Source organism: Taudactylus pleione, unplaced genomic scaffold (assembly GCF_031769625.1).
Source record: "Taudactylus pleione unplaced genomic scaffold, aTauple2 ptg000762l, whole genome shotgun sequence".
NCBI lineage: Eukaryota > Metazoa > Chordata > Amphibia > Anura > Myobatrachidae > Taudactylus > Taudactylus pleione.
The window spans coordinates 2,211,660-2,230,336 of NW_028285164.1; the positions used below are offsets into that span (position 1 = coordinate 2,211,660).

The 18,677-nt window shown below is 45.2% G+C and overlaps 2 protein-coding genes across 6 annotated transcripts in view; one reads left to right on the forward strand and one right to left on the reverse strand.

The window, feature by feature from the left end:
- The window catches only part of LOC148476904 (uncharacterized), a 22,155-nt gene continuing 3,478 nt past the window's right edge, over positions 1 to 18,677 (reverse strand). For 3 of the 4 annotated variants that reach the window (XM_088457460.1, XM_088457461.1, XM_088457458.1), the window contains 6 exons: positions 14,118 to 14,181; positions 4,068 to 4,257; positions 1,598 to 1,644; positions 574 to 619; positions 413 to 476; positions 1 to 298 (listed from right to left, as the gene is read on the reverse strand). In XM_088457460.1, the coding sequence (XP_088313586.1) occupies positions 173 to 298; positions 413 to 476; positions 574 to 619; positions 1,598 to 1,644; positions 4,068 to 4,257; positions 14,118 to 14,181 (537 nt within the window). In that variant the 3' untranslated portion in view covers positions 1 to 172. The remainder of the gene's footprint in view (positions 299 to 412; positions 477 to 573; positions 620 to 1,597; positions 1,645 to 4,067; positions 4,258 to 14,117; positions 14,182 to 18,677) is intronic. The other variant, XM_088457459.1, reaches the window with a different exon arrangement.
- Positions 14,032 to 18,677, forward strand: part of DUSP14 (dual specificity phosphatase 14) — a 17,077-nt gene continuing 12,431 nt past the window's right edge. Inside the window, exon 1 of one of the 2 annotated variants that reach the window (XM_088457465.1) lies at positions 14,032 to 14,050. The gene's annotated coding sequence lies outside the window, so the exon portion shown is untranslated. The other variant, XM_088457463.1, reaches the window with a different exon arrangement.

The following is an 18,677-nucleotide window of genomic DNA, read 5'->3' on the forward strand; positions in this document are numbered from 1 at the left end:
GTAAATCAATGTCTTTTATTTGCTACTTTGTGAAGTAATCAAAAATGGCAAAATGGTTCATAGAGGACAATATTGCTTCCAGATTAATAAAAGTAAAAAAGTTGTGAAATTCTGAGGTAAAATAAGTCCGTTTTTATTTCATACATTAAAAGTAATGATTTTGTTCCAGGCGTTAGATAGGCATCGGGCTGTGCTCCAGCTTCCCCAGGGGAGAATGGAACACGGCAGGGCGGATAGGCTGCAGGACCTTCTCCGAGTCCACGTGTCCTAAGGCCATTTGGTCAAGAAGTTCATCCACCTGCAAGAGAAGCAATTACCGCCTAATGACTGCACTGCCGACCACACTACAGGGGCAGAGCAGGAACCCGGATATTGTGCACAGACAGATCCTGCAGAACATCACTCCTCTTACCCTGCGGGCATACTCCGGGTCCTCCTGGGGCTGGAATCGACCAGACTTGTGGGAACGAGATGCTCTGCAGAAAAGAGAGGCACATGATTTTGGGGGGGGGGGGGGGGGGGAGAAGAGTTAGAGAGAGACAGAGCGAGGTGCAGAACAGACCCATCACTCACCCGATAGAGGCAGATTTCTGCAGACCGGTCTGAGGGCAGACTCTATCTGCAATATACAAGGTGTTATTAGTGGATGTATATTAGGATGGCTCAATATACCAGATTTCTGGCCATTAACCCCGTTTCAGAGATCTTAACGCAGAACTTCCCAAACTTTGCCCATACAGTCCACGTTTTAAGGATATCCATGCTTGAGCACAGGTGACTTCATTAGTACCCAAGTCCATTTAATTTAACCATTTGGGCTAGAGCATTGATATCCTTAAAAGCTGGACTGTAACGGCGGAGTTTGGGAACCTCTGTCTTAACCTATTACCATACACTCCACACACTGGGCCTGATTCTGAGTGGGACACAAAGTCTTCACAAGTGCAGACGGCCTCGGCAGCCATATTAACTTATATCCGGGACGATTCATGCTTCTAGTTGCCCACCCAGAGTTTCTGTGCCTGCATCCATCATTGGTAACGGTGCTTACACTGGCCCCATGCTGGGTGCACGGGATTTCCCTGAAACAGCCGTCCCAGAATCACACCCCAAATGAGCACTGCAGCATATACACCAATGACCAGTGCTCAATACCTTCCTCCTAGCAGCTACAGGGAGTTCGGAAAGTGCTTCGCGGGTGACTGTGTGCAAAGTGTGTGGCAGCTGTAGCACAGTCCAAAATTCAAATAGCTGAGCCACACCAACTGCCACTCCAATCATCGCCGACCAGGACTCGCTGGCAGTTGGTGTGGCTCCCCAATTCGAATTTTGAACTGTCACACACTTAGCACACAGGAGTCTATGTTATAAGCCGTGGAGAGAGAGAAAATGGATGGAGATAAAGTACCGACCAATCAGCTCCTGTCACTTTACAGTCTGTTTAAAAAATGACAGGAGCTGATTGGTTGGTACTTTATCTCTGTCAACGATCTCTCTCCCCAAGGCTTTGTAGACAGACCACAGAGTCACTGCTGAGGGACTTTCCTAACTCCCTGCATTCATTATCCGGCTCCCGCCATGATTCCTAGTTTCCTACCTTGCAGAACAGACTTTTGTTGGAGGCGAGATTCCTTCTCTTCATTTCTGTCGGATCACAGAATACAAAGACGTGAGAAAGGAGGCGGCCGGTAACGGGTCATATTGCTGCAGACTGGGTCGGTGTACTTTTACAGCGCAGCGCCATCATTGTAAGTGCATACATCTATTAATGTGCATTAATGGATACATCATTAAAGGGGCCGATATGTAATGTAAAAAGAACAGATCCCAGCCATTGTTTGATGGAAACATACACATTGTTGTTGGCTGCTCTCCCAAAATTAGGGAGGAGACCTCTTGATAAAGCAGGTAATCATCCCACCAGGGTGCTGACTTGCCTGTGAGGGGGGCGGGGACATGCAATTGATTATGCAAATTGTATCAAGTCACACCTGAGAGAACACAAAGGGAGGGATGATGCCATTATCAACAGCATGACTCCGCCCACTTGATGGCACAAACCACACCCACTTATCTTTCCTCCGCACCTCCTGGAGAGCAGGTATAAAGAGTGAACAAGTATGATCTATGATGTAGTGTAGAACAATTATTAAAGTGTAGGGTGTCCTGCGGAATAACAGGTGTAAGGTGCATACACACGATCAGATTTTTTCTTCAGATATGGACGATAACGATTTAAAAATCGTTCAGTCGTTCATATCTGATGAAAAATCGTTCATATCTGACATGCCTGAACGATGGACGATCAACGATGCGCGTTCCCGTTTGTCAGATAACGATATCTGACATCTGATGGGTTTGCAGTCAGACTTGGACGATTCCATTCATTTTAATGCAGTCAAAAATCGTTCAATCGTTCAAATCGTTCAAATCGTTCAAAACTTTGGTCAAATCGTCCAAATCGTTCAAATCGTTTAATCGTTCAGTCGTTCATCTGACAAATCTGACAAGTCTGACAAATCTGACCGTGTGTACGCTCCATTAGAGTTAGGGGTATTCAATATGGGTGCGATAATATCGTTTTTTGCGTTAATATCACACTTTTTAACGTTCTTGCGTTAATATCACTTGTTTTAGTTTTACACCGTATTCAATTTCAAAGACTTATCGCAGTTTTGAAAAGTCTTTGATAAAAAACGGTGATAACTTTTCACCATTGAATAGGTGTCGAAAAAAAGTGCAGAATTGGGGTTTAGGGGTGCAGGCTTAAAAAAAATAGCCTGCACCCCTGAGATTGACATTTAAAAAAGAACTGTGTCAAAAAAAGTTTTAAAAAAAATAGGGACAGCCCAAAAAATGTATTTAAAAATTGGGGTGGGAAAAAAAAAAAATGGGAAAAAATTGTTTAACAATAGGGAAATAGGTTCAGGGCTATTCTGCAAGTATGCGGCAGGTGTTTTCTAGAATAGATTATTAGCGGCAGGTGTTTTCTAGAATAGATTATTAGCGGCAGGTGTTTTCTAGAATAGATTATTAGCGGCAGGTGTTTTCTAGAATAGATTATTAGCGGCAGGTGTATTCTAGAATAGATTATTAGCGGCAGGTGTTTTCTAGAATAGATTATTAGCGGCAGGTGTTTTCTAGAATAGATTATTAGCGGCAGGTGTTTTCTAGAATAGATTATTAGCGGCAGGTGTTTTCTAGAATAGATTATTAGCGGCAGGTGTTTTCTAGAATAGATTATTAGCGGCAGGTGTTTTCTAGAATAGATTATTAGCGGCAGGTGTTTTCTAGAATAGATTATTAGCGGCAGGTGTTTTCTAGAATAGGCTATTAGCGGCAGGTGTTTTCTAGAATAGGCTATTAGCGGCAGGTGTTTTCTAGAATAGATTATTAGCGGCAGGTGTATTCTAGAATAGATTTATAGCGGCAGGTGCACAAATGCAGAATTTTTAAAAACTGACTTTAGGGACTTAAAAATATGCTAGTACCCATTTTCATGTACCCCAAATTTGATGGGACCACTTAAAAAAACGAAAAAAATAACCTAAGTGCTCTTCTGCATCACTTCTTCAATGTCGGGAAAAAAACACCTGCTGCGGCTATTTAAATCCCTGACTTTCAATTAAAGGCTAAAACGGGGGTATCCATAGTGTTCCCCCATGTTTTTACAACTTTAGGGGGGTCTTACAATTATTTTAAGGAAAAATTCGTAACTTTACGCAAATCCAACTTCGGAGTTTCCCGTTTTCGTTAATTTTATTTTGAATACGGGGATAAGTGGGAGCGCGCACCAGACTTAACGCAGAAAAAAACTCCGATATGAAACGTTAACTTCGCCAGGGAAGTTAACCTTTCATATTGAATACCCCTCTTAGAGTAGGGCTCTCAGTGTAACAACATCAGTCTATGGGGAACGCCTGTAACACTGCAGTCAGAAGCAGCAGACATTCCTGGAGACGAGGCAGCTATGGGAATGTTACCCGCTGCTCGTATACATCAACCTGCATTGCAGGGTCAGTGGCGCTGTAGTAGTCATGCCAAGTGTAGGGTGCAATCTCCCTGACCTTTCAATGCACACTCCACAGATGAGGTTGTCTGTGAGCCCCGGGGGGGTGGGCATAGAAGAGGGGACCAGGTGCAGGGAGACATAAGAGCCACTGCTGGTAACACAGACACGGCCACAACGCAGAGATAGCCGATACCAGCGATCAATAGTCAGCTCCTGGCCATGGATCACACACCAGCCTCTGCCTCCTGCAAGAAAACAAGAGCGATTATACTTTTACCTGGGATTTGCTGTCACCAAATAACTCATAGGCAAATGCAGGGCGGGGGGGGGTTTCCGGTTGCCTGGAGACCCTCCTCCCCAGCACACACCATGACCACAGTAGAAATAGTAATATAAGGGAATTTTACTAGCGCTGCATGTTCTTCTCAGTACCACAAATAAAAGATCCACAGGTGGTGCTAATCGTTTTAACATGTATCAGACAGTATTAAACACACCTGTGCACCAACTGGTGATCTGGAAAACATGTACTGTTAGGGGTGCACTGCTATAGGCCATCAACAGGGTTAATTATTAATACTGGATAATAATACACTATCCAGTGCATAACGAGATCAATATGTACATGTGTGTCCAGGGAAGTGCTAGGTTCTTCTACTAATTTATTTTATTTATTACCAGTTATTTATATAGCGCACACATTCCGCAGCGCTTCACAGAGAATATCTGGCCATTCACATCAGTCCCTGCCCCAGTGGAGCTTACACTCTATATTCCCTAACACATACACACTAGGGTTAATTTTTTTTGTTGGGAGAAAATTAACCTACCAGTATATTTTTGGAGTGTGGGAGGAAACCCACGCAAGCCCAGGGAGGATATACAAACTCCACACAGTTAGTGCCATAATGGGAATCGAACCCACGACCTCAGTGCTGTGAGGCAGTAATGCTAACCATTACACCGTCTGTGCTGCCCAACTTTATAGGACCTTAATACAATAAGCAGATATTGTGTTATAATTCCTTGCCAACATTACTTAGCAGTAATAAAAAGCCACTACTGGGAACATGAGCCAATGGTTTTCACTGTGCACTCAGGGCTTGATTCAGAGCCGAACGCTCTGACCAGAGCGCTCGCTCTGAATCAGGGCCCTCCTCCATGAAAATGGACAGTCTTCCTGGGCGCTCGCATAGCTGTGGGTGACCACCCACAGCTTATGCGAGCGTCCATGATGATGGTCGCGATGGTCAATACCATGGCGACCATCGGGCTTGCGACGGAGACCCTGCGGTAGGGTCTCGCTGCTGCAAGCCCTGGAGTGATTTTGGCTCTATCAGAGCCAAAATCACTCCCACTTACATCACTAGTGATGTCAGTGGGGCCGGCTTCAGACGGTAGGCGTACCCATGGGAACGCCTCCGTCTGGCAGCCACGCCCACCAAAGGGGGTGTGCTGTCAATCAACATCGACAGCACGCCCCCTTTAGTGCGAGACCCGGAGCGACGGAGAGCCCGTCTCACGCATGCGCACGACGGAGCTCCCTCCGTCGTGCGCATGTGCAGTGGGGCAACATCGACCCGCTTGCGAGCCTCCTGTGCTCGCGAGCGGGTCTGAATGACCCCCTCACTTCACAACATTCATAGTAGGGATGGCCATAAACCATCGATAGTTAGCTATCAATAGTTATCGGTTGATGGCCGATGGTTTTGCCATCGATGGCAAAGAGTCAATGGTTCTTAGCCATCAAAGAACAAGAGTGAGCAAATGGTTTATTTTTTTCCTTGACAAGACAGAGCTTAGCTGAGCCCTGCCCCCAGTGGCCGCTAAGCCCCACACCCATCTTTGATTGTCCCACGGTGCTCCGTGCCCACAGCAGTGGCCATCGTGGGGTGCAATCCATTGATGGTTCACCACAGTTGGTTTTTGTGCCATAGATGGTAATTACCAATGGACCCATCGATGGTAACCATTGATGGACACCCCACCGATGGCCATCACTAAATCATAGTTTAAATAATTGGACGGAATCAGGCCATGCCCCTGATATGGAAAAACACGCCCACATAAAAACCTTGTCAAACCCATTTCCCATGAGACCACTCCTCTCGTGACTTGGCCCTGTCATGGGAAAATCAGGACTGCAGCTCTGTTAAGAAGTATAAAACACAAAGTTGGGACATTGCAGGGAGGTAGCAGAGCATGGCAGACATACCGAGCGTCCTAATACACAGCCTTTACATATACTAAGGTCAAATAGTGTCTTTACTTCCTCTTTACACACACACACACCCTTTCTAAACACCTTTTATTATTGTCAGCATTGAAATTGTGTAACAACCCCCTCAAAAACATTTTTTTTCGGACATCAAACATTTACACTTTTGAAATTAGTAAATGCACAGGACAATAGGAGTCAATGGTGCCATTCCCACCATCTCAATCTAAAATCTTAACATGCCTTAAACTCCATTTATCAATATAATAGACAAATGCATAAGGAGAAATTCTACATTCACGAGACCACATGTAAATGCGAGCCTCAGTCTACAGTACACGAGTCTTCTCCATTTTCCCAGCATGGGTGCGAATAAACCCTTAGCAAAGCGCATCCTACCATAAATGATCCTAATCACCATAAATAATATTCCTATAGTTACATGATAACCGGACCCTCACATCACTAGTCTGGGCTGTATCCTTGTTGCATCAGTCCTGTGTCATGCCAACAGTAAAGCATCCTGAGACCATTCACGTGTGGGGTTGCTTCTCAGCCAAGGGAGTGGGCTCACTCCCAATTTTGCCTAAGAACACAGCCATGAATAAAAGAATGGTACCAAAACTTCCTCCAAGAGCAACTTCTCCCAACATCCAAGAACAGTTTGGTGAGGAACAATGCCTTATCCAGCATGATGGAGCACCTTGCCATAAGACAAAAGTGATAACTAAGTGGCTCAGGGAACAAAACATCTAAATTTTGGGTCCATGGCAAGGAAACTGCCCAGACCTTAATCCCATTGAGAACTTGTGGTCAAATCCTCAAGAAGCGGATGGACAAACAATAACCCACAAATTCTAAACTCCAAGCACTGATTGACAGCATGCCAGGGCGAATTGCAGAGGTCTTGAAAAAGAAGGGTCAGCACTGCAAATATTTACTTTTTGCATAAACTTAATGTAATTGTCAATAAAAGCCTATAACACTTATATAATGCTGTAATGTTACTTCAGTATACCATAGTAACATCTGACAAAAAGGTCTAAAAACATTGAAGCAGCAAACGATGTAAAAAACAATACTTGTGTCATTCTCAACTTTTGGCCAACTTTTGTGTAACTCAATTAAGAGAGAAACAAAAAGTAATAAAGTTGAGGGTCTACTTAATCAAGACAGGTAGCCTGGTGTTCATGCCTTTGGGCAACTTTTTGTGTACTACGCTACTACACAAGTGCCAGAAACTCTCCAACTAACATGCAAGGGCACCTATTCTCTGTACACACACACACAGTCTGGTCATTTTGAATAATTCAAATACGTTTTATGAATAATCTTTGAAAGGCCGCTGAGCATATACAAATTAGCATGTAGTAACATTGAAAACGCATATTACATTCCTTTCTTTTTTTTGTTACACGTGGGCTTATTCAAGGCTGGAAGCAGGACCCCAAGATACAGTAACAGTTGGCATGATGACTAGGCAATAATAGATGGTATGGCACAACGTTAAAAGGGGCCCTTAAAGCACTGAATACACAACATAAGGTTACATGTATTAAAGGAAGCTAACGGGAAATCCCCTCTGGAAAAAAAAGCCATATTGGGGGGATACCCACAAAAAGTAAGCATCACCAGGATTTAGGAAGAGGGGACGGCAGCAGATTTCAGATGATCTTCATTCACAAAAGCTGCCCCTTAGGTTTCTCTGGTGGCCACTCTATATAAGGAGAATTGCTGTCTCAGTTACTGCTGAAATGTCTCCTGGCTGGAGATGGTTGCCCTAAGCGATGAGAATTCCATTGCACGATTAAAAGCCTGCAATTATAAATGAGCTGTAAACAGGTTTCGCGGCTTCTTAAAAATCAGGTTACAGAGTATTCCCACCTACCGTTACTACAGGTCTGTTTCTTCATTACATGATGTATAATATATGAAGTTTATTGAACCCATACCTCTGTATCAGTTGTAGAACTATAACTCAAAGGGTGGCCTGTCATATGATAACTTCAGACCACGTGCAACTGTCCAGTGGGGACCTGTAGTTGAGCCACTGTGGCTCCACAGCCACTGGAGTGCCACAGGTTCATAGGCAAATGCAAAGAAACGAGGGGATTTGGAGGGGGGGGATGTCCATGTGCTCCTCCTTCCATCCAGTGGCTCAAATCATGAGCGCAACAGCAGCAGTATACAGTATGATTTTACTAGAGAAGAGGCCACTACATGCAGTATAAGACATGGAATGGAGCTGCTTTTCATGCCCAATGGCAGCAGCTTCTCCTACAAAGCCTGCTGTGCATTGTGAGCGCTCTACCAGAGCAGTGGACCAGAGAGCAGCTGTGAGCAAGAAGAGACAGGCATCTTACCATGAGGTGAGAGAATGTGTGCTTAGAAAGTTCTGTCTCCTATTGGTTATATTAATGGGATGTTTAACCTTTTCCTGACCACTTTTGTTATTTTTCTAAGATAAATAAGTTTGATTGTTTGTTATTTTAAACTGTCTCCCCTATGGCTTGCACTATAGACCATCTATAGCTGTGTTTCCTAACCTCTGTCCTCAAGGCACACTAATAGTCCAGGTTTTAAGGATATACATGCTTGAGTACACATAGTTAAATCAAAATAACTGAGGCACTGAGTAAGTCATCAGTGCTCAAGTACGGCCATTCATCAAAGCCAGTGCCTTGAGGTTCAAGGTTGGGAAACACTGATCTATAGTGGTTATTAACTAGTTAGACTTATGTCACCTCCGCACCCTGCTATGCCCTCACTCAACTGTCCTCCCTCCCCCCCTTCCCGTTCTGTCCCGACACCTGAATGGGAACACAGAGAATATTAAACGTTTGTTTACAATTGAGATAATTAAATTTACTGTTTGGCTCTAATGGTGGGTACACACTGGCCAACATATTGGCCATCCAATTCAACGGCCGATATATCAGGTGTTCTTCGGCCAGTGTGTACAGACGATATGTATGTAAATGACGTAGTTCACGGACATATCGCGTCAGCTGTGCAGCACAGCTGATGTCCAAAATATCTGTGTGTATATATGTATATATATATATGCGCGCACAGTGATGTGTGTACGGGTGGTCAGCTGCAGTAGAGGCCGCCGGTTACTGGCATTACAACTGGGCGGGCACATGTAAATGCCCGCCCAGTTGTGACATCATGTACGACAAATCTGGCCAATGACTGGCAAGTGCGTGTGCACTTACCAACCGTCAGATAAGGCGGCGGATTGGCCAGATAGCCGATCCGTTGTCTTGGTGTGTACCCACCTTAAAGTTTCTAGTTAAGGGTCTCACCATACCTCCCACCCAACCCGCTGTCCTGACTACCAGGAGGATTATCTGCGCAACAGCTGCCACTGATATGCACTAGCAAGACCATGGTTTCTGTTTAGGGAAGGTGGGATTGGTTGGGTCAGTCTAGGACGCATCAAGCCCCCCCCCAGGGTAACACCGCCACTCCACAAAGAATGCCGAATAATAAACACTAGTCCACATGGTCCAAGTAAAAGCGAGATTACATAAGGGGCCTATTTGTTAAACCTATCACCCCAAAAATAATGCAGAAACCGCAGTTATTGGCATGATTAGTTTTAAAAGATTTGAATCCGGTTTGTCAGTGCTGACCAACAACCGTATAATTACTATTCTTCATGTTAGATAAAATAGTTTATTCCTATACTCTGGGCTGTATAACATCTTTGCTAAAAAAAAAAGAAAAAGAAAAATTAATTAGCATTAAATCCAGTAAATAAGAGCTGGGTATTATAGCGGCCCGAGCTGCGCTGAGACGCTGTCGCAGGAGCCGTGGATAGTCCCACAAGCTAAGCAGCAAATTATATAGAAATGTTGTCCAGTATGGGATAAGGACGTAGAGTGCAGCACAACTGATAGAGACCACGTCGGGATCATTTATCTTATGCAGGTGCTGCGAATACTTCCTGTAGGGACACGCTTAGCATGGCTGCCGTGCTCCTCGCACACTATGTTAGGTATTTGCTTAGGGCACATGGACATCAAAGAGCTGTGCTCAGCTCCTACTCCCTCAGGTGAAGTCTGATAAGGGTGCAGTAATTAAATATACTAAGAGAGATAGAGCTGCATTCCTCTGTTCCTGCCCTAAATGTCTAGCACACAATCCTTATTTTTCCCCAGTCCTTTCTCCTGACGAACCAAAATAAACAGAAAAATATGGAAATATAACGATACTTAAAAGGAAAGTACAGGGGGAGGGGAGGGAGAGAGAGAGATTTTGAGGGGGGGGGGGGGGAGGGGGGGAGAATGCATACCAGAAAGTCTGCATGCAACAATGTCCCAACTTCCATATCAGTTGTTATTAGCTCTGTCAGAATGGTGGTGTCCATGTATGGGGAGTCCATATTAGTGCATACTGTCTCAGTACTGCCGGGAAGACATGGGGCTCATTTATCATTGAATATATGCGACTTATTCCTTTCGGAGCCCCTGTCCCCACATGTCCTTTTTCATACATCGGGTGGTGGGATTGCATCCTGCAATGCGATCACATGTGCTAATATCACTCCCAGATCGCAATGCGATTATTAATAAATGGGCCCCAAAACCTCTTTCTGGCATTTCAGAGTTATTAGGACTGGTGCAGGAATGTTGTGACAAACCTAGTAGACAGGTAATGGTGTACAAGTACAACTGGTGTAGGGGTGTGTTCCGTGTCACATATATACTGTACAGTATATATAAACACACACAATACACGTTTATAATCTGTATGTACATGATGGTTCTGTGTGATATATATATATATATATATATATATAACGTCATAGTTAATGAGAGGTTCAAGAACGGAGTTCCTGCTGAAAAAATAGCACTGTGTACGGCCATGGCCAAAAGTTTTGAGAATGACACAAAGTATTGGTTTGCACAAAGTTTGCTGCTTCAGTGTTTTTAGACCTTTTTGTCAGATGTTACTATGGTATACTGAGGTAACATTACAGCATTACATAAGTGTCAGATATTACTATGGTATACTGAAGTAACATTACAGCATTTCATAAGTGTCAAAGGCTTTTATTGACAATTAAATTAAGTTTATGCAAAGAGTAAATGTTTGCAGTGTTGACCCTTCTTTTTCAAGACGTCTGCAATTCGTCCTGGCATGCAGTCAATCAACTTCTGTGCCACATACTGACTGATGGCCGCTCATTCTTGCCTAATCAATGCTTGGAGTTTGTCAGATTTTGTGGGTTTTGTCCACCAGTCTCTTGAGGATTGACCACAAGTTCTCAATGGGATGAAGGTCTGGGGAGTTTCCTGGCCATGGACCCTTAATTTTGATGCTTCGTTCCCCAGAGCCACTTAGTTATCACTTTTGCCTTATGGCAATGTGCTCCATCATGCTGGAAATGGCATTGTTCTTTACCAAATTGTTCTTGGATGGTTGGAAGCTGCTCTTGGAGGATGTCCACCCATCTCTTCGTCCTGTGTCATGCCAATACTAAAACATCCTGAGACCATTCACGTGTGGGGTTGCTTCTCAGCCAAGGGAGTGGGCTCACTCCCAATTTTGCCTAAGAACACAGCCATGAATAAAGAATGGTACCAAAACATTCTCCAAGAGCAACTTCTCCCAACCATCCAAGAACAGTTTGGTGATGAACAATGCCTTTTCCAGCATGATGGAGCACCTTGCTATAAGGCAGAAGTGATAACTAAGTGGCTCGGGGAACAAAATATCGAAATTTAGGGTCCATGGCCAGGAAACTCCCCAGACCTTAATCCCATTGAGAACTTGTGGTCAATCCTCAAGAGACTGGTGGACAAGCAATAACCCACAAATTCTGACAAACTCCAAGCATTGATTAGGCAAGAATGGGCGGCCATCAGTCTGTATGTGGCCCAGAAGTTGATTGACTGCATGCCAGGGCGAATTGCAGAGGTCTTGAAAAAGAAGGGTCAACACTGCAAATATTGACTCTTTGCATAAACTTAATGTAATTGTCAATAACAGCCTTTGACACTTATGAAATGCTGTAATGTTACTTCAATATACCATAGTAACATCTGACACTTATGTAATGCTGTAATGTTACCTCAGTATACCATAGTAACATCTGACACTTATGTAATGCTGTAATGTTACCTCAGTATACCATAGTAACATCTGACACTTATGTAATGCTGTAATGTTACCTAAGTATACCATAGTAACATCTGACACTTATGAAATGCTGTAATGTTACCTCAGTATACCATAGTAACATCTGACACTTATGTAATGCTGTAATGTTACCTAAGTATACCATAGTAACATCTGACACTTATGTAATGCTGTAATGTTACATCAGTATACCATAGTAACATCTGACACATGTAATGCTGTAATGTTACCTCAGTATACCATAGTAACATCTGACACTTATGTAATCCTGTAATGTTACCTCAGTATACCATAGTAACATCTGACACTTATGTAATGCTGTAATGTTACCTCAGTATACCATAGTAACATCTGACACTTATGTAATGCTGTAATGTTACTTCAGTATACCATAGTAACATCTGACACTTATGAAATGCTGTAATGTTACCTCAGTATACCATAGTAACATCTGACACTTATGTAATGCTGTAATGTTACATCAGTATACCATAGTAACATCTGACACTTATGTAATGCTGTAATGTTACCTCAGTATACCATAGTAACATCTGACACTTATGTAATGCTGTAATGTTACCTCAGTATACCATAGTAACATCTGACACTTATGTAATGCTGTAATGTTACCTAAGTATACCATAGTAACATCTGACACTTATGTAATGCTGTAATGTTACCTCAGTATACCATAGTAACATCTGACACTTATGTAATCCTGTAATGTTACCTCAGTATACCATAGTAACATCTGACACTTATGTAATGCTGTAATGTTACCTCAGTATACCATAGTAACATCTGACACTTATGTAATGCTGTAATGTTACCTCAGTATACCATAGTAACATCTGACAAACAGGTCTAAAAACACTGAAGCAGCAAACTTTGTGAAATCCTATACTTGTGTCATTCTCAAAACTTGCGGCCATGGCCGTATATTATATACTGTACACACACACATACACACCTGTCAGGGCTGTAGCTAGGGTAGTGCGGCCGGTGCCATAGCACAGGGCACCACAGGTCAGGGGGCACTGTTTGGGCCAGTCTAATTTCTGTTTATTATCATGCTTGCTTGTAGCTTCCTCTTATTTCATCCCCAGCATCTCCTGGCCTTCCCTATCTCTTCCCTGGCCCTTCCCCATGAAGCCATGGCCCTTTTTCGGGTGCACTATGTCCCTTTGAAAAATGAGGGGGGCGCCAATGCTCTTTCTGGCACAGGGCACCAAAAAGTCTAGTTACGGCTCTGACACCTGTGTTTGAGCTGTATATATGCTGTATATTATATATAGACGTCTCACACATACATTACACACATGGCTGGAGGGTCTGTGAGACATATATACACTGAGATTATATATATATATATATATATATATATATATATATATATATATATATATATACACAGACACACATTACACTTGTGTTGGATCTGTAGAACATACATGGCTGGAGGGTCTCTGATGTGACGTCAGACAATATTACACCCCCCTGTAACATCACCGTGTTACCTAGGTAACGCCTATGACCTAACTAGCGTTGACGTCACGCCGGCCTGTGATTGGCTGTCTCTGACCACCCGTAGGGGGGCGCACCGCTGCATGGAATATCGGGAGCTCGCTCTTCGCGCTGCCACTGGCTGAATGGGGTCATGTGATTTGCAGGTGGGTTAACCCGTGTGCAGTGCCGGAGCCTGCCGAGCACAGAACAAGCGTTACAGGGTCTGCTCACCTGGCTGCTCTTCCCGGGTCTCATCCCGTCTATCTTCCGGAGGAGGGGTCCGCGGAGACTGCTGCTGCCACAAGAGAGGTCACCGTCACACACAGCTATACAGGGGGTCACACACACACACACAACCGTACAGGGGGTAATGCTATACAGGGGGGCACACAACTGTACAGGGGGTAATGCTATACAGGGGGCACACACAACTGTACAGGGGGTAATGCTATACAGGGGGCACACACAACTGTACAGGGGGGCACACACAACTGTACAGGGGGTAATGCTATACAGGGGGCACACACACAGCTGTACAGGGGGTAATGCTATACAGGGGGCACACACACAACTGTACAGGGGGTAATGCTATACAGGGGGGCACACACAACTGTACAGGGGGTAATGCTATACAGGGGGCACACACACAACTGTACAGGGGGTAATGCTACACAGGGGGGCACACACAACCGTACAGGGGGTAATGCTATACAGGGGGCACACACAACTGTACAGGGGATAATGCTACACAGGGGGGCACACACAACCGTACAGGGGGTAATGCTATACAGGGGGTCACACACACACACACACACACACACACACACACACACACACACACCTGTACAGGGGGTAATGCTATACAGGGGGGCACACAACTGTACAGGGGGTAATGCTATACAGGGGGCACACACAACTGTACAGGGGGTAATGCTATACAGGGGGCACACACAACTGTACAGGGGGGCACACACAACTGTACAGGGGGGTAATGCTATACAGGGGGCACACACACAGCTGTACAGGGGGTAATGCTATACAGGGGGCACACACACAACTGTACAGGGGGTAATGCTATACAGGGGGGCACACACAACTGTACAGGGGGTAATGCTATACAGGGGGCACACACACAACTGTACAGGGGGTAATGCTACACAGGGGGGCACACACAACCGTACAGGGGGTAATGCTATACAGGGGGCACACACAACTGTACAGGGGATAATGCTACACAGGGGGGCACACACAACCGTACAGGGGGTAATGCTATACAGGGGGTCACACACACACACACACACACACCTGTACAGGGGGTAATGCTATACAGGGGGGCACACAACTGTACAGGGGGTAATGCTATACAGGGGGCACACACAACTGTACAGGGGGTAATGCTATACAGGGGGGCACACACAACTGTACAGGGGGTAATGCTATACAGGGGGCACACACCTGTACAGGGGGTAATGCTATACAGGGGGCACACACCTGTACAGGGGGTAATGCTATACAGGGGGCACACACAACTGTACAGGGGGTAATGCTATACAGGGGGGCACACACAACTGTACAGGGGGTAATGCTATACAGGGGGCACACACACAACTGTACAGGGGATAATGCTACACAGGGGGGCACACACAACTGTACAGGGGGTAATGCTATACAGGGGGGCACACACAACTGTACAGGGGGTAATGCTATACAGGGGGCACACACACAACTGTACAGGGGATAATGCTACACAGGGGGGCACACACAACTGTACAGGGGGTAATGCTATACAGGGGGCACACACACAACTGTACAGGGGGTAATGCTATACAGGGGGCACACACAACTGTACAGGGGATAATGCTACACAGGGGGGCACACACAACTGTACAGGGGGTAATGCTATACAGGGGGCACACACCTGTACGGGGGTAATGCTATACAGGGGGCACACACACCTGTACAGGGGGTAATGCTATACAGGGGGCACACACCTGTACAGGGGTAATGCTATACAGGGGGCACACACAACTGTACAGGGGGTAATGCTATACAGGGGGCACACACCTGTACAGGGGTAATGCTATACAGGGGGCACACACAACTGTACAGGGGGTAATGCTATACAGGGGGCACACACCTGTACAGGGGTAATGCTATACAGGGGGCACACACAACTGTACAGGGGGTAATGCTATACAGGGGGCACACACCTGTACAGGGGTAATGCTATACAGGGGGCACACACAACTGTACAGGGGGTAATGCTATACAGGGAGGGCACACCACTGTGCAGGGGGTAATACTATACAGGGGGGCACACAACTGTACAGGGGGTAATACTATACAGGGGGGCACACAACTGTACAGGGGGTAATACTATACAGGGGAGGCGTACACAGGACGTATAGTCAGCTGTACAGGGGGTAATGCTATACGGGGGGGGCATATACAGGACGTATAGACAGCTGTACAGGGGGTAATGCTATACAGGGGGGCACACACAGCTATACAGGGATAATACTATACAGGAGGGACTTACACAGCTATACAGGGGGCAGTGTTATACAGGGGGGACATATACAGCTTTACAGAGGGGGTAATGTTATACCGGGGGACATCTATAGCTATACAGGGATAATGTTATACAGGGGGGACATATACAGCTATACAGGGATAATGCTATACAGGGGGGACATACACAGCTATACAGAGGGGGTAATGTTATACCGGGGGACATATACAGCTATACAGGGCGTATACACAGCTGCAGAGGGGGTGTGTGTACACAGCTATACAGGGATAATGCTATACAGGGGGGCATATACAGCTATACAGGGGGTAATGTTATACCAGGGGACATATACAGCTATACAGGGCGTATAGACAGCTGCAGAGGGGGTCTGTGTACACAGCTATACAGGGATAATGCTATACAGGGGGCACATATACAGCTATACAGGGATAATGCTATACAGGGGGGACATATACAGCTATACAGGGATAATGCTATACAGGGATAATGCTATACCGGGGGACATACACAGCTATACAGGGATAATGCTATACAGGGGGGACATACACAGCTATACAGGGATAATGCTATACAGGGGGGACATACACAGCTATACAGTGATAATGCTATACAGGGGGGACATACACAGCTATACAGTGATAATGCTATACAGGGGGGACATACACAGCTATACAGGGATAATGCTATACAGGGGGGACATACACAGCTATACAGAGGGGTTAATGTTATACCGGGGGACATATACAGCTATACAGGGCGTATAGACAGCTGCAGAGGGGGTCTGTGTACACAGCTATACAGGGATAATGCTATACAGGGGGGCATATACAGCTATACAGGCGGTAATGTTATACCAGGGGACATATACAGCTATACAGGGCGTATAGACAGCTGCAGAGGGGGTCTGTGTACACAGCTATACAGGGATAATGCTATACAGGGGGGACACATACAGCTATACAGGGATAATGCTATACAGGGGGGACATATACAGCTATACAGGGATAATGCTATACAGGGGGGACATATACAGCTATACAGGGATAATGCTATACAGGGGGGACATATACAGCTATACAGGGATAATGCTATACCGGGGGACACATACAGCTATACAGGGATAATGCTATACCGGGGGACATACACAGCTATACAGGGATAATGCTATACAGGGGGGACATATACAGCTATACAGGGATAATGCTATACAGGGGGACACATACAGCTATACAGGGATAATGCTATACAGGGGGGGACACATACAGCTATACAGGGATAATGCTATACCGGGGGACATACACAGCTATACAGGGATAATGCTATACAGGGGGGACATACACAGCTATACAGGGATAATGCTATACAGGGGGGACATACACAGCTATACAGTGATAATGCTATACAGGGGGGACATACACAGCTATACAGGGATAATGCTATACAGGGGGGACATACACAGCTATACAGAGGGGGCAATGTTATACCGGGGGACATATACAGCTATACAGGGATAATGCTATACAGGGGGCACATATACAGCTATACAGGGATAATGCTATACAGGGGGGACATATACAGCTATACAGGGATAATGCTATACAGGGGGACACATACAGCTATACAGGGATAATGCTATACAGGGGGGACATATACAGCTATACAGAGGGGGTAATGTTATACCGGGGGACATATACAGCTATACAGGGATAATGCTATACCGGGGGACATACACAGCTATACAGAGGGGGTAATGTTATACCGGGGGACATATACAGCTATACAGGGATAATGCTATACAGGGGGCACATATACAGCTATACAGGGATAATGCTATACAGGGGGGACATATACAGCTATACAGGGATAATGCTATACAGGGGGACACATACAGCTATACAGGGATAATGCTATACAGGGGGGACACATACAGCTATACAGGGATAATGCTATACCGGGGGACATACACAGCTATACAGGGATAATGCTATACAGGGGGGACATACACAGCTATACAGGGATAATGCTATACAGGGGGGACATACACAGCTATACAGAGGGGGTAATGTTATACCGGGGGACATATACAGCTATACAGGGCGTATAGACAGCTGCAGAGGGGGTCTGTGTACACAGCTATACAGGGGGCATACAGTGGGTGGCATACAGCTATAAAGGGGGCATACAGTGGGTGGCACACAGCTATAAAGGGGGCATACAGTGGGTGGCACACAGCTATACAGGGGGCAAACACTTCTATA